This window comes from Sus scrofa, chromosome 3 (assembly GCF_000003025.6).
Source record: "Sus scrofa isolate TJ Tabasco breed Duroc chromosome 3, Sscrofa11.1, whole genome shotgun sequence".
Taxonomy (NCBI): domain Eukaryota; kingdom Metazoa; phylum Chordata; class Mammalia; order Artiodactyla; family Suidae; genus Sus; species Sus scrofa.
Window position 1 is genome coordinate 83,328,317 of NC_010445.4, and position 24,266 is coordinate 83,352,582.

Here is a 24,266-nt window from a genome sequence, read left to right on the forward strand (position 1 = left end):
AGAGTTTGGATGGGGTTCTTAGGAACTGAGATATCTCCTCCATATATCATCTAAAAAACTCTGCTCACATAACTAAGTCTTTATAGTTTATTTATCATGGGCATGGTCTTCTCAAGTCTTTATACATAAAAGTAATGCCAAAATTATTCACTATATTTGTGAACTGCTTTTGTATGTTTGGATAGAAAAATAGGCAAGAACAAATTGTTCTTTTAAGTTAATCAATACTTTTCCAATCTAAAGGCCTCCCCTACAATTCTTGACTTTTTCAGCCTTTATGTAGCATTCCACATATACCTTGGGTGTGAAAAAAAATTAAAAAAAGAAGAAAAGAATGAAACCTTGCCTTTTGTTGTTGGTGGTGGTGGTGGTGGTGGTTGTAGTTTTTACTTTTTAGGACCGCAGTTGCACGTGAAGCTTCCCAGACTAGGTGTTGAATGGCAGCTACAGCTGCTGGCCGATACCACAGCCACAGCCACACAGGATTCAGATTGTGTCTGCAACCTACACCGAAGCTCATGGCAACACTGGATTCCCAACCCACTAAGCAAGACCAGGGATTCATTTCCACTGTGCCACAATGGGAATGCCAAGATTTCATTCTTTTTTATGGTTAATATTCCACATCTTCTTTATCCATTCATTTATCAGCGGACACTTAAGTTGCTTCCATATCTTAACTATTATAAATAATGATGTAATGAACATAGTAGTGCATATATCTTTTCAAATTAATGTTTTTGAGGTTCAAAAAATACATGGTAGTGGAATTGCTAAATTGTATGAGTTCTATTAAATTTAAAATTTCTATTTTTAATTTTTGGAGGACCTTCCATTCTGTTTTCCATAGTGGCTGGTCCAATTTACATTTCCACTAATAATGCATGACAGTACTCTTTTCTTCACATCCTTGCCGACACTTGATATTTGTTTTCTTTTTGACAATAGTCATTCTGACAGGTGTGAAGTGATACCTTGGTGCAATTTTGATTTATATTTCCAAGATGATTAGCAATTTGAGTATCTTTTCATGATCTGTTGCCCATCTGCTTATTTTCTTTGGAAAAATCTCAATTCAGGTCCTCTGCCCATTTTTTAATTGGGTTGTTTTATTGATAGTGAGTTGTATGACTTCTTTGTATATTTGCATGTTAAACCCTTCTTGAATGTATTGTTTGCAAATATCTTCTCCCATTCACTAGGTGGCCTAGTTATTTTGTTAGTTTTTTCCACTGTGCAAAATCTTTTTAGTTTGATTTGGTTCCATTTGTTTACTTTTGCTTTTGTTTCCTTTGCCTAGGGAGACATATTGAAAAAAAAATATTGCTAAGATTAATGTCAAAGAGTTTACTGTCTATATTTCCTTCTAGGAGTTTTATAGTTTCAGGTCTCACATTAATACATTTTGAATTTATTTTTATGCATGGTGTGAGAGAGTAGTTCAGTGTTTTTTTTGTTTTGTTTTGTTTTGTTTTGTTTTTTCACATAGCTATCTAGTTTTCCCAACACCATTTACTGAAGAGGCTTTTTTTTTTCCTCATTGCATTTTCTTGCCTCCTTTATCACAGATTAATTGACCATGTACATGTACGAGTTTATTTCTGGGCTCTCTATTCTGTTCTATTAATCTATGTATATGCTTTTGCACTAATGCTATGCTGTTTTGATTAATGTTGCCTTGCAGTGTAGTTTGAAATCAGAGGGTGTCATACCTCCACATTTGTTCTTGTTCATCGAGATTGTTTTGGCTATTGAGGTTCTTTTGTGTTTCCATACAAATTTTAGAATCTAAAAATGTTTTATTGTTCTGGTTCTGTGAAACATGCCATTGGTATTTTGGTAGAGATTACACTGAATCTGTAGGTTGCCTTGGGTGGAGAGGTCATTTTAAAAATGTTAATTCTTCCAATCCATGAGTATGGTGTATCTTTCAATTTGTATTGTTTTCAACTCCTTTTATCAATATATTATGGTTTTCCAAGTACAGGATTTTTACCTCCTTGGTTAGATTTATTCCTAGGTATTTATTCTTTTTGGTAGTAGTAAATGGGATGTTTTCTTATTTTCTCTTTCTGATAGGTTTCTGTTAGTGTATGGAAATGAAACAAATTTCTGTAGCTTAATTTTGTATCTTGCAACTTTCCTGAATTTATTAGTTTTAATAGTTTTTTGGTGGCACCTTTAGGTTTACCTATACATGGTATCATGTCATTTGTAAGCAGTATCAGTTTTACTTCTTCCTTTCCAATATGGATTCCTTTTATTTCTTTCTCTTACCCAATTGGCATGGCTAAGACTTTCAATTCTGTATTAACTAAAATTGATGAGAATGGCCTACCTTGTCTTGTTCCTAATCTTAGGGGAAATGCTTTCAGCTTTTCTCAGTTGAGTATGACGTTGACTATAGTTTTGTTATATTTGATCTTTATTATGCTGACACATATTCCCTCTATATCCACTTTGTTACGTACTAGTATCATAAATAGATACTGAATCTTGTCAAAAGATTTTCCTGCATCTGAGATGATTACATCTAACAACTTGCATTTTTATTCCCCCTTCCTGAGTTTAATGTTTTTGACATATTTGATATCTTTTTGTTCTGATGATTTTTACTACATTTCCCTCTTAAACTTCCTACTAGCTTTATAAATGGTTGATCTATCACCTTTACTATACATTTTCCTTTGCCAGTGAAAATTTTCCTTTCATAATTCTAGTTGTGCTCTTTTCTGCTTAGAGAAGTCCATTTACGATTTCTTGTGAAGGCAGTTTCGTGGTGCTGAACTCCTTTGGTTTCACTTGTCTGTAAAACTCTTCATCTCTTCTTCAAATATGAATTACAGCCTTGATAAATAGAGTACTCTTGATTGTAGGGTTTTTTTTTTTCCCTTTCATCACTTTGAATTTACTCTGTCACTCTCTTTTGACCTGCAAAGTTTCTGCTTTTCAGCTGATAGTCTTATGGGAGTTGTCTTGTACATAACTAGTTGCCTTTCTCCTGCTGTTTTTAAGATTCTAGCTTTAGCTTTCATTTTTTACATTTTAGTTACAATGTCTCTTTGTGGACCTCTTTGAATTCATGGTGTTGGGGACTCTCTCTTCTGCTTGGACCTGGATGTCTGTTTTCTTTCTCAGGTTAGGGACATTTTCAGTTATTATTTTTTCCAATAAGTTCTCTGTCCCTTTCTCTCTCTCTACGCCTTGTAGGACCCCTATAATTTGAATGTTACTACATTTGATATTGTCCCAGAAGTCTCTTAAATGATCCTCATTTTTAAAAAATTCAACAAGTATTTATTGAATGCCTGTTAAGTGCTAGACTTTGCTCCAGGTACTTGGGACACAACAGAATAAAACAAAGGTCTCTACCCACATGGAATGATCCTCATTTTTAAAAAATTCATTTTTCTTTTTTTTCTGTTCAGCTTAGGTGATTTCCCCTACTCCATCTTCTAGTTCACTGACTCATCCATTCCTTTGTATCATCTAATCTACTGTTGATTTTTTATTGTGTACTTTGAATTTCAGTTATTGTGTTCTTCCTCCTCATTTAATTCCTCTTCATATTTTATAACCTTTTATTAATCATCTCACTGTGTTCATCCACTCTTCTCAGTTCATTGAGTATCTTTATGATCATTACCTTGAACTTCTTATTGGGCTGACTACGTATCTCCACCCCACTTAGGTGTTCTCCTGAGATTTTGTCTTATTTCTTTGTTTGGATCATATTCCTCTCCTCTTTTTGCCTAATTCAGTGTTTATGTTGGTTACATTTTCTGTTTTTGGAGAATGGACGTATGCCAGAGATGTTTTATGCAGCCCAACATCTTATCCCCTTCTGATTACTTATAACTCTATATGTTATAGGGGTGTCCCCTATGTGGGCAGTGTGGGCCCTTCTGTTGTGTTGGGGCCAACTACTGTGGGCATGCAGGTAGGCAAGGCTCTCCCTAGGTCTGGTTGACTGCCGGGGCCCACCTTGTGCAGTGGCCGATGGATCACGGGTAGCTAGGGCTGGATAACTGCATGGCTGATTGTTGCTCAGTCCAGGGGATCCAAGAACTGGTGCTAGTCCACTGTGGGTGAATAAACCCCTGGCACTAATAAGCTAGAGGGAGAACTCCAAAATGATACTTGCCAGCACCAGCATCGTTATGGTAAAACAAGCTTGGGAGGACACAAGCCCAGGGTCTTCCTGCTCCACCATATTTTCTATCAACCTAGAGGATTCTTCCTTAATGTTGGCATTTCCCAACATTCTTCCTATATCTTTCACTATGCTCAAGCAATTGTTCCTTTATTATTCTCATTAATGTTAATTGTTGTCATCCTATCATCTTTCATTATGGACAGGAGCTGGGAGAAGAAACACCTATGACAAAGCTAAAAATTTAGGCAATAAAATAGTGGTAGATGCTATTTCAAATTGTACATATGTTTAAAAATTTAAGACTAATGTTCTCCTTTTAAAAATTTAAATATAACTGATAAATGAAAGTTTCCTCAGGCTATTACTCCCATTCCTTATCCCCTATCTCCCTCCCCAAAAGTAACCAGTGCTGGTAATATATTGTGAGCTTACTTATTTATTGAAACATAAATGATATTGTAGTAAACATACCATTCTGGAAGTTGTGTTTTCCATTCATGAAAATGTATTTAGGTTTTTTTTTTTATGTTAGAAAATATTGTTCTCTCTCAGGAAATAGCATTTAAATACTATTAACTTTTACTGCAGAATATATACAAGAAGTCATGCCTAGGATGCCTTGAAGAACTTGAACTTGGTGAGGATCTGCATGAAGTTTGTCAGAGTGGTCCCAAAATTAAAATAATGCTGATGGTAGTAATAGTTCATTGCCTTTCTGATTTCTGAACATATTGAGTATTCCCTGTGAATTTGAAGGTGACTGTCTTAGACTGGACTACATGTAAGCAGTTGCCCAACATGTGAGTTAATGATGGTAGTGAGATTCATCACTTAGTCTTGAACACCTAAGGAGAATGGTTGAGTCAATGAATTTAAAAGTCCTTATATGGCATCTCTCCTTGTCTTCTGATGGTTGAATAAGAAGATTGTAGACTTTATCAACATGGAATGCTCACTTACAAATTCAACTACCATGAATGGTGATTTGGATATCTCTTCCTTTGAGTCTAAGATGATATCTGACAATAAATTTTTGTGAAAATCTCTAAATCTAATAAATTGGTTACGAAGATTCAGAAGCAAGGGATCAACTGTTTGGCTAAGAGCTACACAGTTTGGTATATCAATGGTAAGGGGAATGAGTGTGACGAAGATGGCTTGTCTGGACAGGGGTGCATGTTGGTTCACGGAAGACTAAACTGTTATTTAGAAAGTTTCCAGAAGTTTTTAAGAGTTCCCAGAATAGTATTAGTTTGGTCTTTCTATGTAAGTATATAATGATGTACACACACACATATACCTCTAACAGTTTGATTCTGAAAAAATTACTTTCTTTTCTGGCCTGCATTTCCCTAATGTATATAACGAGGATAGCCTAATATTACTTTCATGGAAAACCTTTAGTTTCTGAGGAAATTACTGAGAAAAATGATCTTAGGCTCTATTTTCACAATATGTGTATCTTAGGTAGGAAATGTTATATTCAAAAGAAAACTGTTATGCTGGTAAATCTGTTATCAAACTTTAAAAACGAAATTCTTGAAAACTGTTAGCGTGAATCATCGACAAGTTCAGATTAATTTCTCCTGAGTTTCATGGTGGGAAATTTAATTTCTGCCATGTTTTAATGAAAAGATTATTTAATCTAGAAGACTTGGGTTTAATCTTAATTGTATGGGTCACTAAGTCACTATTTTGAACAACTTATTTAGTATCTCTGAATCTCAGTTTCCTTCCATATAAAATAAACATTATAAAAAAATACCTACCTAAAGAGCACTGCCATCAAAACTAAAGTGTGAAAATGCTTTACACATACTAGCTGTTTTATAATTTCAATAAACCCCATAAAGTCAATAATAGTACTATATAGCCTGATTATTATGACATCATAAATGGAAGCCAACTCAAAAATTCCTTCCTTCCAATGAATTCTTTAACATTTATTTTTTTTTTCACAGTTGTAATATCTTTATTGAGAATTTGGGTTTTTAGCATTTAAAACAATATTTTTGCCACATCGACTGCATCTTAGTTTGAAGTTTATTTTTTTGTGTGTGGTTTTTTTTTTTGTGGGTTTTTTTTTATAATTTTTTTTATTTTCCCACTGTACAGCAAGGGGGTCAGGTTATCCTTACATGTATACATTACAATTACATTTTTTCCCCTACCTTTTCTTCTGTTGCAACATGAGTATCTAGACAAAGTTCTCAATGCTATTCAGCAGGGACTCCTTGTAAATCCATTCTAAGTTGTATATGATAACCCCAAGCTCCTGATCCCTCCCACTCCCTCCCCCTCCCATCAGGCAGCCACAAGTCTCTTCTCCAAGTCCATGATTTTCTTTTCTGTGGAGATGTTCATTTGTACTGGATATTAGATTCCAGTTATAAGTGATATCATATGGTGTTTGTCTTTGTCTTTCTGGCTCATTTCACTCAGGATGAGATTCTCTAGTTCCATCCATGTTGCTGCAAATGGCATTATGTCATTCTTTTTTATGGCTGAGTAGTATTCCATTGTGTATATATACCACCTCTTCCGAATCTAATCATCTGTCGATGGACATTTGGGTTGTTTCCATGTCCTGGCTATTGTGAATAGTGCTGCAATGAACATGCGGGTGCATGTGTCTCTTTTAAGTAGAGCTTTGTCCAGATAGATGCCCAAGAGTGGGACTGCGGGGTCATATGGAAGTTCTATGTATAGATTTCTAAGGTATCTCCAAACTGTTCTCCATAGTGGCTGTACCAGTTGACATTCCCACCAGCAGTGCAGGAGGGTTCCCTTTTCTCCACAGCCTCTCCAGCACTTGTTATTTGTGGATTTATTAATGATGGCCATTCTGACTGGTGTGAGGTTGTATCTCATGGTAGTTTTGATTTGCATTTCTCTTATAATCAGCGATGTTGAGCATTTTTTCATGTGTTTGTTGGCCATCTGTATATCTTCTTTGGAGAAATGTCTACTCAGGTCTTTTGCCCATTTTTCCATTGATTGATTGGCTTTTTTTGCTGTTGGGTTGTATAAGTTGTTTATACATTCTAGAGATTAAGCCCTTGTCTGTTGCATCATTTGAAACTATCTTCTCCCATTCTGTAAGTTGTCTTTTTGTTTTCTTTTTGGTTTCCTTTGCTGTGCAAAAGCTTTTCAGTTTGATGAGGTCCCATGGATTTATTTTTGCTCTAATTTCTATTGCTTTGGGAGACGGACCTGAGAAAATATTCATGATGTTGATGTCAGAGAGTGTTTTGCCTGTGTTTTCTTCTAGGAGTTTGATGGTGTCCTGTCTTATATTTAAGTCTTTCAGCCATTTGGAGTTTATTTTTGTGCATGGTGTGAGGGTGTGTTCTAGTTTCATTGCTTTGCATGCAGTTGTCCAGGTTTCCCAGCAATGCTTGCTGAATAGACTTTCTTTTTCCCATTTTATGTTCTTGCCTCCCTTGTCAAAGATTAATAACACTTATTTTTTTATTTTACCTATAGGACTAACAGGTGTCATTTAATTTAGTAAATAATTAATAAATACCTAGAGTGAACCACGATATATACTAAGTGATTAGGGAGAGCAATAATTTTCAGCAGATTAAAGTTTCCTGAAAAAAGGTAGCAGCTGAGGACTTTGAAGAAAGGGTAGAGGTTCTATGGGGAAAATGTTGTGGTGGGGAAGTTTGAGGTATTGGAAACAGCAAAGGTCTTAGCTCACACATAAGTTATAAAGTCCTTGAGGGCAGTGGCTCTATGTCCTAATAATCTTTGTGTTGGTCCTACAATTGTACAGCCTTCAGTTTATGCCCATCAAAAATATGCAGCATGTCATCCTTAATAAATGAATTGCATAATTGAGTAGAGAGTATGTCATGCCTCTGAGGAGGTTCTCAAACTTTACCCTTAACACCTGGAGTGCATGTTAATGTATCAAAACACCTGGAGGGCTTGTTATAACACAGATGATTGAGCCTCACTCCCAGAGTTTGGGATTTCCTAGGTCTGAGAGAAAGGTGAAGATACGCCTTTCTGTAAAGACCCCAGATGATGCGGATGGCTCCAGTATTACATTTTGAGAACTACTGCTTCAGTGTAATTCGTATTTAACTATTACTGCAACATTCTTTTTTCCCCGAAGCATCCAGAATACTCTTGTCAAGCTTTAAGTCTTCAAGAAATCTAAGCCTATTTTGAGGGCAATAAAGATGGGAGGGTACACAGATTACTCATTTTTGCACAACCTATAGCATATTACAATGATGTTTTGCAAACACTAGGGCTCAAAATCGTAATGTATTGAATACTGACTGGATTAAAATGATCGTACAGTAAATATCAACAAGTTCCTTAATGAATCCTTAGTAAAAGGAAATGTATAACTACCACTCTCGAGTTAGAGAAATATGTAGAAAGGGTTGTTAAAGAAAAGTTAACTTTGGTTCAAGTCCATCAGCAATTTTCCCTACTATTTTGCCTTAAATATTTATGAGCGCAGTACACCAGAACCAAGTCTGGTGGTGACCCGAGTCTGGATTAATGTATGTATCCGAAATGGCTCTTGGTACAGCCAAGGCTAGAATGCTCCTTTTTCGTCAGAACCGTGAACCTGAAAACAATTTTCCCTCCTGCCTCCCGTTGGGGCCAATGCTGCTCCTGCACAGCTGTGCCCACCTTGACTGGCCCTAAACCCAGGTGTCACGACTAGCACTAGATCTTGATTTCGCCCCTGGAAGCCTCGAGGTTTTTTCCCGCCAAGGCGTGGGTTTCCGCTCTCAGCGCCCTGGGCGCAGGCAGGACTGCGCATGTGCGGGGCCCGGCGGCCGCAGGTCCTGGCGCTTCCACGAACCGCGGGCCATGGCGGAGACGGAAGCGAGGTTGCTGCGGCAGTGCCCGCTGCTTCTGCCCCAGAACCGTGCGAAAACCGTGTATGAAGGATTCATTTCGGCTCAGGTACTCGCCCTGGTAGATGCTCTTTTGCTAGGAGAGCTTCCCTCTAGCGGCGCAGCCGCACCCCTGGAAGTCTGACCGGAGGGGTTACGCGCTCGGACTAGTGGGGACTAAGAGGGGCGGCCCTCTCGGAGACTAGAAGTACGAGAACTGCGGCTGTGGCAGGAAACCGGCCCTCGCCGCCAACTATGCATCGGGATCTGGCACGCCGGGGTCGGGCACGCCTGGGAGGTGGTTGCAGCTCGCCGCTCGGGCGGGAACGCTTGGAGACCCGCGCGCGCCGAGTGAGCAGGGGGCGGGGCGCATATTCGCGCCCCTCGTTCACGCCCCTCGTCCCCGCCCCTTGCTGAGTTTTGCCTTCCTCCTAATTCACTTATTCAGCGTCTGTCCCGCAGTTAAAGTTTGATTTTGTTTTTTAAATTGGTCAGTTTTTTGCTTGCCTGTATTGTAACATCCTTCACTCCCTTGAAGGTTGGGGGCCAGTCACAGGATAATCTGCGCTCACCTTTTTCGTGTTTTCTGTAGAAAGAACATCGTTTTGGAGGAAAACCTCATTTTGGCTCGCCGCAGAGCCCTGTGGACCCGAGCACATCTAGCTGCGATATTTTTTGTAGGAAATCTTGACAGCCAAATTAATTACCTTTGCTGATTGCAAGTGGCCTCTCGTGGAGTTTATTACACATAGTAAACACGTGTAGGGCTTTGAAGTTTACAAAGCGCTTTCCAGGTACAATATCTCACTTAATCCTCAGCCCTTTGAGGCAGAAATTTTTTTAAGAAAATCGTTATTCTCTTTTTATAGTTGAGTAAATAAAGGCATGGGAAAGTGCAGAGATTAAGTTACTTGTCTATGTTCGCAGCAGACGCTCTTAAAGTCAGGCTATCTGATTCTACTCCTGGGTTTTCCCTTTCCACATTGCACCAAGCTACCTTAGGTTAGAATTGAAGAGTATAGAGTCGGCTTCCTGACCACTACACTCAATATTGTGCCCCTCCCCCACCAGCACACACAAATTTTTGAGGATAGGGGCCACATTCTAGAAATTAGCATAAGTTTTGAAGTCTCTTCAAAACATGTAGTAACCTCTCAAATGTTGAGTGAATTATCAAATTCACTTGCTAAGTGAAAATTACACCTGTCCCTAGGAATATTAGGTGTAGAACTAATCAGGATACACTGAAGGTTATAGACCTTATACTTGGAATTCATTTGTTTTTAAACTCTGTGTACCCATCACAAAGTTGAGGTTAAAAGTCATTGCTACCTCTGTATAAAGTTAGTTCACTTTTCCCTTTCTCAGTTGGAAGTATTGGTCTTGAATTATCTAGCTGAAAACTTTCACATGTCGAAAAGTTGAGATATTAAGTTACATTTTTATCAGGAACTATGTTTGTTATACCTAATTTTAGGCATTTTAAGGAAAGTGTTTTGTATTTGTATCTGCTACAGCCTCTTAGAAAATATGTGTAGTCATCAAAATTCAGATTAGATGAAATATTTTTATGATACTTGTAACTATAATTCTTATTTGTACCTGTTTTAAGTGGCTTGTTGAAATCCTAAGCTAAACATTTTAGCATTGTTTTGTTTGGTGGAGCTTGTTTTGCCTAAAAATGTTTGTCTCATATAATTTCAGATTTACAGAAAAATAGCAAGGTTTCCCTTCAAGGGGAAAGGGACATCCATCATTTAAAAAAAAAAAAAAAAAGTGCTCTTTAACTTAAAACAACAACAACAAAAGAATTTTCTAATTGCTTCTCTAATACAAAATGAAGAAAAAACATAATAAAAAAAAAATAGCAGGGCTGTAGGAAGAATTGGAGTGTACCCTCTAAGGAGACTCACCATTTTACATTTGCTCCATTTGATTATTCTGAGTGTATGTGGGTGGGTGTGTATACCCATTATTTTCGTGAACAGTTTCAGGTTAGGGTACAGACATAGTGCTTTCTTATTCCTGAATACTTCAGTGTATATTTTATGAGAACAAAGACACACTCATATATTACCAAAGTAAAATGACCAAAATAAGGAAATTTAATCAGAAGGTAATACCATTACATAATCTGGAGTCCAAATTCTCATTTTGATAAGTTGCAATGATGTGTTTTATACCCATTTCCAGCCTCCTATCATCTCATGTAAAATCTCACATTACATTGGTTGTCCTGTCTCTTTAATCTGGAATAATTCCTTAGTCTCTGTTTTTCATGAACTTGTCGATTTTTGAGTACAGATTGGTCATTAGGTAGAATGTCCCTCAATTTAGATTTGACTGATATTTCCTCATCATTAAATTCAGGTTATACAATTTTGGCAGCTGTGCCACAGAATTGCTATGTTCCTTTTTAGGGTGTGTGATGTCATCAGGCCTCATTGATGGTGTTATCTCTGATCACCTGTTTAAGGTGGCATCTGCCAGATTTTCCTCTTTAATTATTACTTTTTTTTTTTTTTTTGTCTTTTTGCCTTTTCTAGGGCCACTCCCGCGGCATATGGAGGTTCCCAGGCTAGGGGTCAAATCAGAGCTGTAGCCACTGGCCTACGCCAGAGCCACAGCAACGCGGAATCCGAGCCGCATCTGCAACCTACACCACAGCTCACCGCAACGCCAGATCCTCAACCCACTGAACAAGACCAGGGATTGAACCCGCAACCTCATGGTTCCTAGTTGGATTTGTTAACCACTGTGCCACGACAGGAACTCCTTCCTTCTTAATTATTAAGTACTTATAGGAAGCTACTCCAGAGCATCATATTCCACTTCTTCTCATCCACCTTGTAGTTAATTGATGTTTGCCAGTGATGATTAGTTAGTTAACTGATGTTTGCCAGTGATGATTTTCTAACTCTGTCCTATTTATTAATTGGCATTCTCTGATAAAAAAAAGTAGCTTTTCCACTTTCCTATTTATTTATATCAGGCTCATGGATTTAAAAAATAATACATTAAAATTCTTACCACCCTGTTTGATGTTTAAATTGTCCCAGATTTAGCCAGTCAGAGCACATTTTTATTGAAATATTTTTAAGGCTTTGCATTTTCCTTTTTTCTCTGTTTTAAAAGTATCCTGTAAATGCTGATATGTAGTATTTTATAATCATTTTTTAGAACTTAAGTTAAAAAAACTACTCATTTTGTAGTTTTATTGTACCCAGGAGTTATTAAAAGCAGATTTAAACATTTTTCTCATCGAAGGTCTTTTTTCCTTTTTTCATTTTATTTTGGTCATTGTGACTAGTAATGTTTGTTAAAATTCTACTCTGGAACTTCTTCATTTAAAAATTTTATTTTTTGTGAGCTGTGTGTGATTAAAAGAAGGTGTTTTCCATATTATCAGGTTTTTCTTTTAAGTGAGCTTTGGTGGTTCATTTGCTTCATGGACTTTGTTAATTTCGTGTAGGTTTTTAAATCTTTTTTGGCTTAAAAGTTGTTCATTAAATTCTCTTATTATCGTTTTATGGTTTTAGAATCTGTAATGATGCTTCCTATATTCATTACCTTTTGTGCATAACTGTTTCATACCTTAATGGCCTAAACAAAAAACATTATCTCACCTTTTCTGTGGGTCAGGAATTTGGATGTGACTTAGCTGGATGGCCCTGGATCAGTGTTCCTCCTGAACTTGCAGTGAAGGTTTTGGCTGGGATGTCTCTTATCTAAAGGCTTGACTGGAGTTGGAAGGTTTGCTGCCAAGATTGGTCATTCACATAGCTATTGATTGGAAGCCTCAAGTTTTTTACTTCTCCTGATAGAAGCTTCAGTTCCTCACTACATGGACCTCCATAGTGTTGTTTGATTGTCATCACATCATGGCAGCTAGTTCCCCCCGATGATTGAGTGTTAAAACAGAGATCAGCACACAGCTGCACAATACTTTTTTTCTTAATCAGCTTGTAAAGTTACAAATTCACTTGTGTTTTTATCCCCCCTCTTTTTTTTTTTTTTTTTTTTCCTTTTCTTTTCAGGGCCTCACCCACGGCATATGGAAGTTCCCAGGCTAGGAGTCCAATTGGAGCTACAGCTGTGGGCCTATGCCACAGCAACATGGGATCTGAGCTGCATCTGTGAACTACACCACAGCTCATAGCAACACTGGATCCTCAACCCACTGAGCGAGGCCAGGGATCAAACCCTCATCCTCATGGATACTCATCAGGTTGGTTACTGGTAAAGCCACTATGGGAATTCCGTATGTTTTATTCTTTTTGTCAAAATCAAGACTCATATCCAGTCCATATTTCAGAAGGAGATGAAGTACCAATACTTAAAGGTAGAAGTATCAAAGAAATTATATTTCAAAGATACCTCCCATCCCCATTTCTGTTACTGGTATTTTGTGACTTCTCTCTTTTTTTCCTGATACATCTGGATGGAGACTTATAAATTTTACTGATCTCAGAGAAACTACTTTTGATTTCATTATTTTTCTGTTTCATTCATTCCTGATCTTCAGTTTCCTAGTTTGTTTGGGTGGAATATTATGTCACTGATCATGAGTCATTTTTCTTTTAAAATACAGTTGTTTAGTGCTATATATTTTCTTTCAGACGGTGTTAGCTGTATCACACAGATTTTGGTATATATACTTTTTCTGGTTCAAAATACTTGTTAATTTCTTCCTTGATTCATGGGTTACTTTAGAAGAATATATGTTTCTAATTTGAGGATTTTCCAAATGTCTTCTTGATACTGATTTATAATTTAGTCACCGAATATAATTTGTGTGATTTGAATTCTTTAAAATTATATGGAACTCTTTTATGGCCTATAATATGGTCTGTTTTGGTAAATGTTCTGTGTATACTTGAAAAAAATGTACATTATGCTGCTGTTAGAGTGTTCTATAAATGTCAAGTCAAATTGGTTCATAATGCTCTTAAGGTTTTCTACAGAATCTTTGCAGTTTTTCTATTTGTTCAGTTAATGAAAGCGGATATTGAAATTTCTAACTACTTTAGTCCTCTTTTATCTGCAGGGGATATGTTCCAAGGCCCTCAGTGCATGCCTGAAATAGTAGATAGTATTGGATCCTATATATACCATTCTTTTTCCCCAAGTATTCATATCTATGTTAAGGTTAAATTTATAAACTAGGTACAGTGAGAGAATGTAAATTGTCAGCATTGCTACTCTTGGGGGGCTTTGGGGTCATTATTAAGTAAAATATAAGTTACTTGAACATAAACACTGAGATACTAGATAATTCATCTTACTACTAAGATAGTTATTAAGTGACTAATGGGCTGATACTCTGGACAAAGGGATGATTCAAGTCCTGGGTGGTATGGAGTATGGCAGCACAAGATTTCATTATACTACTTAAACTGGTGCATACTTTAAAATGTATGAATTGTTTATTTCGGAATCTTTCATCTAATATTTTCAGTTGGCTACAGGTAGCTGAAACTGGAGGAAGTGAAACTGTGGATAAGTGGGGACTACTTTATAACTGTTGATTTTTCAGTTTCTTTCATTTCTATAAGTTTTTCCTCATATTTTGAAGTTCTTTAGACACATAAACTTATGATTGTAAGCATTCTTGCAGAACTGACTCTTTATGATTGTAAAATGACCCTTTTTACTTTGGTAATAACCTTTGCCCTGGAATCTATATATTTCTTTGATACTAACATAGTGACTTCAGCTTTCTTTTGATTAGTGTCTGCATGGTTTATCGTTTTTTGATTCATTATATGTACCTATTTATAGCTTTATATTTAAAGTGGATGTCTTCAGGGCCTTGCTTTTTGTTATTTTTGTTTTTGATTTTTTTTTTTTGATCTCGTTTGTGGCATGTGCAAGTTCCTGAGCCAGCAATCAAACGCATGCCACAATAGTGACAACACTGGATCCTTCATCTACTGAGCCACCAAGCAAACTGCTGGGCCTTGCTTTTTTATCCAGTCTGACAATCATTGTTTTTTAGTTGGGGGTGTTTAACCATTTATATTTAACGTGATTATTAATATCATTGGGTTCAAATCTTGTATCTTGCTGTTTGTTTTTATGTATTTTTCCTTTTCCTATTTGTGCATTTCACGAGTTTATTACTTAACTCTTGTCGTCTTATTTTTTTTTAAGTATTTGCTATATTATTTTTGTCTCTTTTTTTAGTGTTTGCTCTAGGGTTTACAATATGCATCTTTAATTATAAGTATACCTCTTCCCTTATAATGTAAGAATCCTACAAAACAGTTTACTTGTATTTCTCATTTCCTGGCTTTTGTGCTATTTTTGTTGTATATTTTATTTTTATTTATCTTATGAATTTCTCAATACACTGCTAACTTTCTTTTAAGCAGTCAGTTATCTTTTTTTAATCTTAAGACTTTAATTTTTTAAGAACAGTGTAGCATTACAGAAAAATTGAGCAAATGGTACAGAGTTCCCATGTTCTATCTACTTATACAGTTTGTCCTATTCTTAACATCTTACATTAGTATGGTATAATTGTTATAATTAATGAACTGCTATCATTGAGTTCCACATTTTATTCATATTTCCTTAGTTTTTACCTAATAACCTTTTTGTTCTGGGTTCCCATTCAAGATAGCATGTTACCATGTCTCTTTAAGTTTCTCATAGCTGTGATGGTTTCTTAGACTTGTTTTTGAAGACCCTGACTCCTCTATTATTGTGAAGTGACCCACTTAATTGAGGAGTACTAGTCAAGTATATTGTAAGATACTATTTACTAGGATTTGTTTTATTTATTTTATTTTTTTCCCTTATGGTTAGACTGGGGTTATGGGTTTTTGAGAGGAACATCACAAAATTTAAGTACCATTTCATCACATCTTATCAAGGGTACATGTTGTTAATATGATTTATGACTGTTGATGTTGACCTTGGTCACTTGGCCGAAGTAGTGTTTGTCAGGTTTTTCTACCATGAAGTTAATCTTTTCCCCCCTCTTTGGATGGAAGTCACTATGAGCATCCCTCATAAAGAGGTGGGAATTGATGCTCCCCCTCCTTTCAGGTGGAGTGTTTATATACAGTTGACCCTTGAACAATGCTAGGGTTAAGAGCTCTACCCCCCACATAGCTGGAAATCTACAGATAACTTTATAGTCTACTTTCAATCAACTGTGTATCTTATAGTGCTATAGTATGTATGTATTGTAAACTATCCATGTGTAAGAGGACCTGAACAGTTCAAACCCATGTTCAAAGGTCAGCTGTAATTTATCTGGAATTCTTCTGTATGGGAAATTTTTTCATTTCTTAATTCAGTCATTTATATCATTATGAACTTACAGATATTTTATATTTTGAGTTATAATCCTATACTACTTTATTTGATGCTTAAATTATTCCAGCTTTGGCACAGTCAATTATCCTTTAAAGAGGTTTTTAAAAAATTAGAAAAAGTGTCTTGTATTTACCTGTATATTTACAGTTTGATACTCTTGGTTGTATATCTAGATTTCCACCTTGTTTCATCTACTTTCTTCCTTTAACATTTCTTGTATTGTGTGTCTACTACTGATGAATTCTTTCAGTTGTTTTATGTTTCAGAAATTGTTTATTTGGTGTTTTGAAAGATACTTTGAGTATAAAGTTTGAGGTTGACTTTTTTCTTTTAATGCTTTAGAGATGTTGCTTCACTGTTTTGCATTATTACCTATGAGAAATTTCTACTCTTTTTATCTTTGTTTCCCTGTAAGTAGTGTGTGTTTTCTCTTGGGCTGCTTTTAAGATTTTTCTTTTTATCATTGATTTCTGTCAGTTTAGTTAGGATGTTCCTTGGTGTAGTTTTCTTCATGTTTTTCCTTCATAAGGTTTATGGCATTTTTTGCATCTGTGAGTATGTATTGTCATTTAATTTGGAAAAAACTTCACTCATTGTTTCTTTTCCTTCATCTTTGCTGTGTTGGGCACTCCAAGTACATGCATATTAAGCCTCTTTCAACTGTTCCATGATTCATTGATTTCCCCCCCCCCAGTGTTTGCTTCTTTTGGATGTTTTTTATTTCTGTGTTTCAAGTATACTAATTTTTTTTTTTTTTGGAGTTTAATCTGCTATTAATGACTACTTCATAGCATATTTTTCATCCCTTCAGTTTGGGTCTTTATATCTTCCCTATATCTATTTAGCATACTCAGGCTTTTTTTTCTTTGTGCTTTTTTAGGGCCTTACTTGTGGCCTGTGGAGGTTCCCAGGCAAAGGGTTGAATCAGAGCTACAGCTGCTGGCCTAGGCCACAGCCACAGCAATGCAGGATGTGTGCCATGTCTGCGACCTACACCACAGCTTACAGCAACACTGAATCCTTAACCCACTGAGCAAGGCCAGGGATTGAACCTGCAACCTCATGGTAACTAGTTGGATTTCATTTCTGCTGCACACAATGGGAATGCCACCTTTGGAACATACATAGTGTAGTTATAACTGCTTATGTTTGGGGGGCACCTCTATCTGCCATTTTTGTATTTGTTTATCTTTTCATTATGAATCTTATTTTCCTGCTTCTTTGCATATCTGGTATATTTTGATTGAATGACATATATTGTGTGTTCTACCTGTTGGGTGATAGATATTTTTATTGTCTCAAATATTCTTAAGATATGATTCTAAGCTACAGTTAAATTACTTGGGAACAGTTTGATCATTCTAAGGTTTGCTTTTAAACTTTGTTAGGCAGAAACAGAACAGACCTAGGCCTAGAGTAATTTTGCTCTCACTGAGGCAACATTTTTCCGAGTACTATATTTAATACCTCTTTTTTTTTTTTTTTTTTTCCTGTGCCCATGGCATATGGAAGTTCCCAGGCCAGGGATAGGGATTAAACCCCTGCCCAAGCAATGACCTGAGCCACTGCAGTGACAACACCAGAGCCTTAACCTGCTGCCACACAAGGGCACTCCTTTAATAGCCCTTGTAGTACAAGGTTTTCCACTCTCGCTGGTCAGAGCATGACTTCTTTCAGCCTTGCGTGAGCTCCAGGAGACATTGTCATGTTCCCACAGCATTGGGTAGTTTTCTCACATCTGTATGGCAATTGGTACTCAGCTGAAGACTCCTTTTGAGGAATCCTCTGAAGTTTTCTAGATTTGTTCTCTGTGTAGTTCTCTCTTCTCGATGAATTTCTCTCCTCTTAATTACCATACCTTGTGAATTCTGCATGCCTTATCCACTCTTAACCCTGTCTTCTCAAATCAGAGATAATATTAGACTCTGTTTGGTTTTCCATCCTTGTCCTGCAGCCTGAAAATTCTCCAGGCTGGCTAGTTAGAGACTTTTTTTATTTGTTTGCCTTTCAAGGACCACTGTCCTATATTGCCTGCCTTTCAAGGATCATTGTCCTATAGTGCCTATTGTTTGATGTCTGAAAAATCATTTCATATAGTTTGTCCAATTTTTTAGTTAATGTAGGAAGGTAAATTCTTCCCTGTTGTTCCATCATGACTAGAAGCAGAAGTTCTTTTAGAGATTCTTAAAAGCAGTGTTGATTTATGTATTATTTAGTTAACATTTACACTCAGATTCTTAAAAGTTCTATTCCATTGTTGCCTTTGTTAAAAAAAAAAAAAATCTTGCTTTCAGGCATCTAATGCCATTATTATCCTGTTTCTCTTATAAGCTACAGACTTTAAGTCCATATACTAAGATATATGTCATTTCTCATATGTCCAGTGTCCTTTTCAATATGTGAATTTCTAGAAACTATACTTGGATTGTAATTAAAAATATTATTTTCTAATATTTTGTCTTACTTTTGAAGGTCTCCAATTATTAGTATATTAGGTTTTCTTGGCTTGTTTTCCACTTCAACTGCTTTTCTCAGATGGTCTGTAATTTTTTTCTCATTTGGTCTTTTTTGGCCTTTTTTATTTCTCATGAAATTTTTATTTTACTGTGTTCTTCTTTGAGCACCTACAGTTTATTCTAACATTTAAATATTATTATCTTTTTCAGTTCCATTCTTAGTTTTAAATTTCTGAATCTAGGTGCATATGCTCACCAAATAATAGATAATTCGGTATTGTGATTTGTTTCTGCCTTGTGGTTTTTGTTTACATTGGGGGATTGTCATTACCTGAAATATTTTTTCTCTTATGATGAAGACGTTGTCTTTGTGTTTGTCAAAAGTTGGCTCTTTGCAATAATTTATTCCTCGTTCCAAAATACCCTATTCTATTAGTGAAGCAAAGGGTAGTTTACTTAATGGATGAACTTTTTTTTTTTGGTAGTGCTGAAGGAGGAATTGAGTGTTTTTATTTTGTTGTACAAGATCCTAAATTTCCCATACTTACCACCTTTTCCTCCCAACACCCAGTTTCCTAAGGCTATCTCTCCCTGTCTTTTACCATAATAAGTCCCCTCCCTGTAGTCAGTGCTTTAATCTACCAGAAGTCTTTATTTATTTTTTTTCATAGGTAGTGCAGTCTCCTCTTCTGTCTTCCATGCATATATTCCCCCACCACCACCCCAAATCCCCTAGCTCTCTAAAGGAACTTGATGTGGGAGGCCCAGAGTGGAAACCACTGGGAAGTGGTTTATATTTTTCTTTTTACAGGTGATTTTAAAGTTTATAGTGTTAGCTTTCTTCTGATTGTGCCTAAGAATGGGATTTTTTGTGATACTGCTTGTCCTTAGTTTTGATGTATATAAGTTTTTGGGACAGTATGTAGAGAGATTCAGATTTAGCAAACATTCGGTTACTTTTGTTCCTTATAAGCCTGGAAAATCTGCTTCATGAGAGCAGTTTATCTTATTTTTAGTTAAAGCATAGAAAAAATTATTTTGGACATTTTCTTGAATCAAAAGTATTATGGCATATGACATGGCATTTGACCTTTTAAAGTGGTTGGATTTTGCAAATAAGGGACTTTGGAATTTTATTCTTTGACATAACAGATCAGTAGAGTAGTTTTTACTATTTTTCATGTAAATTCTGAATTCCAGATTGCTCTTACACCTTGTGTGGGATGTCTATAAAGTTAGGTTAAAGTTACTACATAATACCTTTTAGTGCTTTAATGAAATAGTGAATTATTGTTACTTGACCTTTTGAAAAGGTCAGTAGTACATTTTGTTTCATTTTTTTAAAAGGACATTTAAATGTAATGAAAGTCAGAACTGCAATATTACCATGAAAGTAAAGGTTAGGGGGTACATTTAATTGTATTCCTCTATTTTTTGAAACCGCTTTGAGGGAGAATGTGCTAAAATTCTCGTGGTGATTGTTTTTCAAGAATTTTATTACTCTTTTTCATTTTATACTGTTGGAGTAAAAGATTATATTTCTGTTTGTCTTTTTCTGCTTACCTTTGCTCAGATTTCATGTGTTATCCTGTTTAAGGTACAAAGTTTAAGCTGCTTACCCATTCACTTTCTCAAGAAAGTAAAACTGAATGTATTTCTCAGACCTGTCCTTCTTTCCTTGGAAAGACTCGAGTAAAATCTGGTATTTTCAAATGTATGGTTGTGAATATTTAAATTAAAATAAGTAACTTAATATTTTAGTGATTTATTATACTCTGATTTATGAAAATATTTGTATATTTAGATTATTTCAATTTTTACTCTTTAAATTTGGGAAGATTACAAATGTGAAGTCTTACATATTTGTAATTTTTAGTATGATTTTTCCTTTTATAGTCAAAGAAATTTGAAGTAATTTACTTTCTTATAAACTTATTTACTAAGAAATAACACTTAAATTTCTTCTTTAGTTCTACATTAACATTTTCTTAGTATTTTTTGTGTTTGCATAAGTGACAACAATTTCTTAGTATTTTTTGTGTTTATGTGAGTGATGTTTTCTTTAAAAACAAAATCCTGTCTTAAGAGTTTTGCTTACCCTACCCAGTAATTGCCAAGTTTCTGACAATTCTGAGTTATTTTCCTTCAAATGCAATATTCTGTTGCTTATATTTTAACAAGTATTTGGATAAAGTTGATACCTTAGAAAATACAGGAAAATGTTGCTTTTTCTATGTGATTCTGTTTGACTTCTCTTTAAGTAAAAGATGAAACTTTGAGTCACCCTTCTTAATATTTTCCATAGGGAAGAGATTTCCACCTTAAAATATTGCTGCCCAAAGATTTACAATTGAGAAATGCAAGGTAATGTTACATATACTCTGGGGATATGGCGGTGGGGGGTGGATGAACAATCATTAATCTGGAATAAGTTGATTCTAGTCATTAGAGTTCTGTTTAAAATGCTTCATTAGAGTTCTGTTTAAAATGCTTATCAGTCAACCAGAAACATTTCTCATTTTTTTCAAATCATTGTGCTTTGTAAGTGATTTTCCCTGGTGCTGAAGTGTTTTTCAAAGGTAGCACCTTCTCTAATTTTCTTAAAATTCAAAGCAGTAAACGGCACTTGGTGTAGACTTTACTAACAAGGGAGAATATTTTGGAGAATACAAAAGACTTGGAAAACTTTGTTTCCAACTTTTGACTGATGTTAATTATATATATATTCAGTCATGGGAAACCTACATTATTATGAGTTCTGTCCTGATATAAATTAAGTGTCAGCATGGGTTGTTGGTAAGGAGAGCCCTTGAAGGAATGTCAGGAGATGAGGCTAGAAATTTAGGTAGCACCCCAAATCTCATTTCTACTTCTAAATATCTCTGGGGGTAGTAGGAAAGGAGGAAGAATCCAGAAACAGGAATAGATCTGACAGGATTTTGTGACTGATTGGAAGTGGGAGATAAGGAAAGTGGAGTGGAGGATGCTTTCCCAGTTCCTAACTCAGATCGCTAAGCTAGAGGAGTGGTCTTTGATGAAGGTAGAAGAGGAATGATTTTAAGACATACCTATGTGAAGTATCAAGAGATTTTTGGTAGTAGTGTTTTGGTGTGGAACTTGAACATGGACTTGGAATGGAGATGCATGTGGAAGTCACAGTAGACATGGGATTTGAGGTTGTGAGTATGGATAGACTTTCTGGTGCCTGTGTATAGAATGAGAAAAGAAAGCCAGTGACAAAATTTTGAGGGTATTAACAACATTTAAAGGACCGGTAAATAGGATCCTCAAAGAAGACTAAGGACTGACCAGAGAAGTAACAGGAAAATCTGGACAGTTTTTGCTGAAGCCAAAGAAAGAGAAGCTGAAAGAGGGAGTGGTTAATGTTGCAGACTGTTGAGAAGGAATCAGGTTAGATTGCATACATTTCATGTAGTGGTTGAAGTCAGCTTGTTTTGGAGTAAGTGGGCAGAAAGAAAATGCAAACCCTATAAACTGCTTTGATGAGCAGGAGTGGCTAGAGAAGGGTACACCGCCAAGGAAGAGTTAAAATTATGTGTTTTTTTTTTTTTTTTTTTTTTTAAAGAGATTTGTTTGAACAAGTTAATATATGATGGAGCAAAAAATGACAGAAAGTAAGTTAAGGATACCACAGTAAAGTGATAGCTAATGAAATGATGTAGAGAGTTGGTGGCAAGGGGGTGGAAAGTAAATTTAGAGAGGCTGTTTCCCCTGGGCAGTTGCCTTTCTGATAGGAAGTAGTGGTGGGAATGTGGGTGTACAGACCTGGAATGGAGAGAGCGGGATGATTTGAAAAGGCCATGGTTGGGAAAACTCGGGGAGGCTAGGTACATAAATGAGTTCCTTCAGTGACCTACCCAGCAATGTTGAGAGCACAGCCGAGGTGAGCCAATAAATAAATGAATATTAACTTAATCACTGCTTACAGAATTTCAAGTATGTGTCCTTCTTTTGGAATTTGAAGATTAAGATGCTACATACGCTTTCTCAAATATAAGTTCTGTATATTATGATCAAGACTGTTGGTTTTATTTAACCAACAATCCAAGTCAGAACACTTTGCTTTGGATTCCAGCTCAGTGAAAACTTTGCTTTGGAATCCAGCTCAGTAGAAAACTTTGCTTTGGAATCCAGCTCAGTAGAAAACTTTGCTTTGGAATCCAACTCAGTAGAAAACTTTGCTTTGGATAAGTTAAAGTTAAAAAAAAGAGTACTGCTTTTTTTTTTTTTTTTTTTTTGCATGTCATTTGCTGATTGCAGTTATTTATATTTTGAAATAATAAAATTAGTACCAACAGTTTGAAGGCATGATTATCAACAGTACCAGTGGTAAAAATTTTATTAACTTGTCAGAATTATGCTTGTCATTCTTTTCTATGTATGTACATGTTTGTGTTAGCATACAAACAAGTTTTTTCCTTTTAATTCTAAACAATGAACAAACCATTTTTTTCCATTAAAATTTTAGATTGCTGTGTAGTTGGCAGCTGAGAACAATACTTAATGGGTATCATCAAGTAGTACAACAGGTAAGTACTTTAAAAGGTTTATGTTTTAAGTGAGGGTGAGAAATGACTAAATCCATTCTTTTAAAGACCTGTTTTGCAAATTGTTAAAAGCAAACTGGTTTAGTAGTTGTGGAATTCTGTGTTGCATCTCTATCAAATATTTTAAGGATCCATATTTTATTTAAAATGTTTCCTATCTCAGAATTCTCAGCACATCTTCAGGCAGCATTTGTGTTGAAACTGATTTCCATCTTTGAGATTTTAGGATCTTCACATATATATACCATCTTAATATCCGTTGCATTTTGAGTGATTTTTTTTTTTCTTTAAATGCACACATTATGCCATATCCATCACTCTTTGGGTGATTTTTCTGTTGAGACTGAATAATGGAGGTACCAAAAAACAAACAAACAAAAAACAAAATCCAAAAAAAAACCCCGGGACCCATTTAGGAGTTGTAGGATATCTGTGGCAAAAATGTGATTGTAGTTTAAGATTAGCAACAGAAAAGGTGAGGTGGAAATCATTTAGGATCATGTATGCATATGTAATGAGAGTGGATGTAAAGGCAGCATAGGTGAGATATAGACAGGATTGATTCAGTTATTTACTTTTTTAAATTTTATAACTAAGTTTGTGCTTTTGACATTCTTTTTTTTTTTTGTCTTTTTTTTTGTTGTTGTTGCTATTTCTTGGGCCGCTCCCGCAGCATATGGAGGTTCCCAGGCTAGGGGTTGAATCGGAGCTGTAGCCACCGGCCTACGCCAGAGCCACAGCAACGCTGGATCCGAGCCGTGTCTGCAACCTACACCACAGCTCACGGCAACACCGGATCGTTAACACCGGATCGTTAACCCACTGAGCATAGGGCAGGGATCGAACCCGCAACCTCATGGTTCCTAGTCGGATTCGTTAACCACTGCGCCAC

The 24,266-nt window shown here is 36.0% G+C and overlaps 1 protein-coding gene across 5 annotated transcripts in view; it reads left to right on the forward strand.

The window, feature by feature from the left end:
- The window catches only part of FANCL (Fanconi anemia complementation group L), a 300,594-nt gene that overhangs the window by 191,962 nt on the left and 84,366 nt on the right, over positions 1 to 24,266 (forward strand). For 2 of the 5 annotated variants that reach the window (XM_021088211.1, XM_021088210.1), the window contains exons 1-2: positions 21,106 to 21,170; positions 23,296 to 23,356. Coding sequence is in view for 1 of the 5 variants with exons in the window: in XM_021088208.1 (XP_020943867.1) it covers positions 8,999 to 9,094; positions 21,112 to 21,170; positions 23,296 to 23,356 (216 nt within the window). In the remaining 4 variants the exon portion in view is untranslated. Of the gene's footprint in view, positions 1 to 8,890; positions 9,095 to 18,924; positions 20,521 to 21,105; positions 21,171 to 23,295; positions 23,357 to 24,266 lie in introns of those variants that run through there. The other 3 variants (XM_021088208.1, XM_021088209.1, XM_021088212.1) reach the window with 3 other exon arrangements.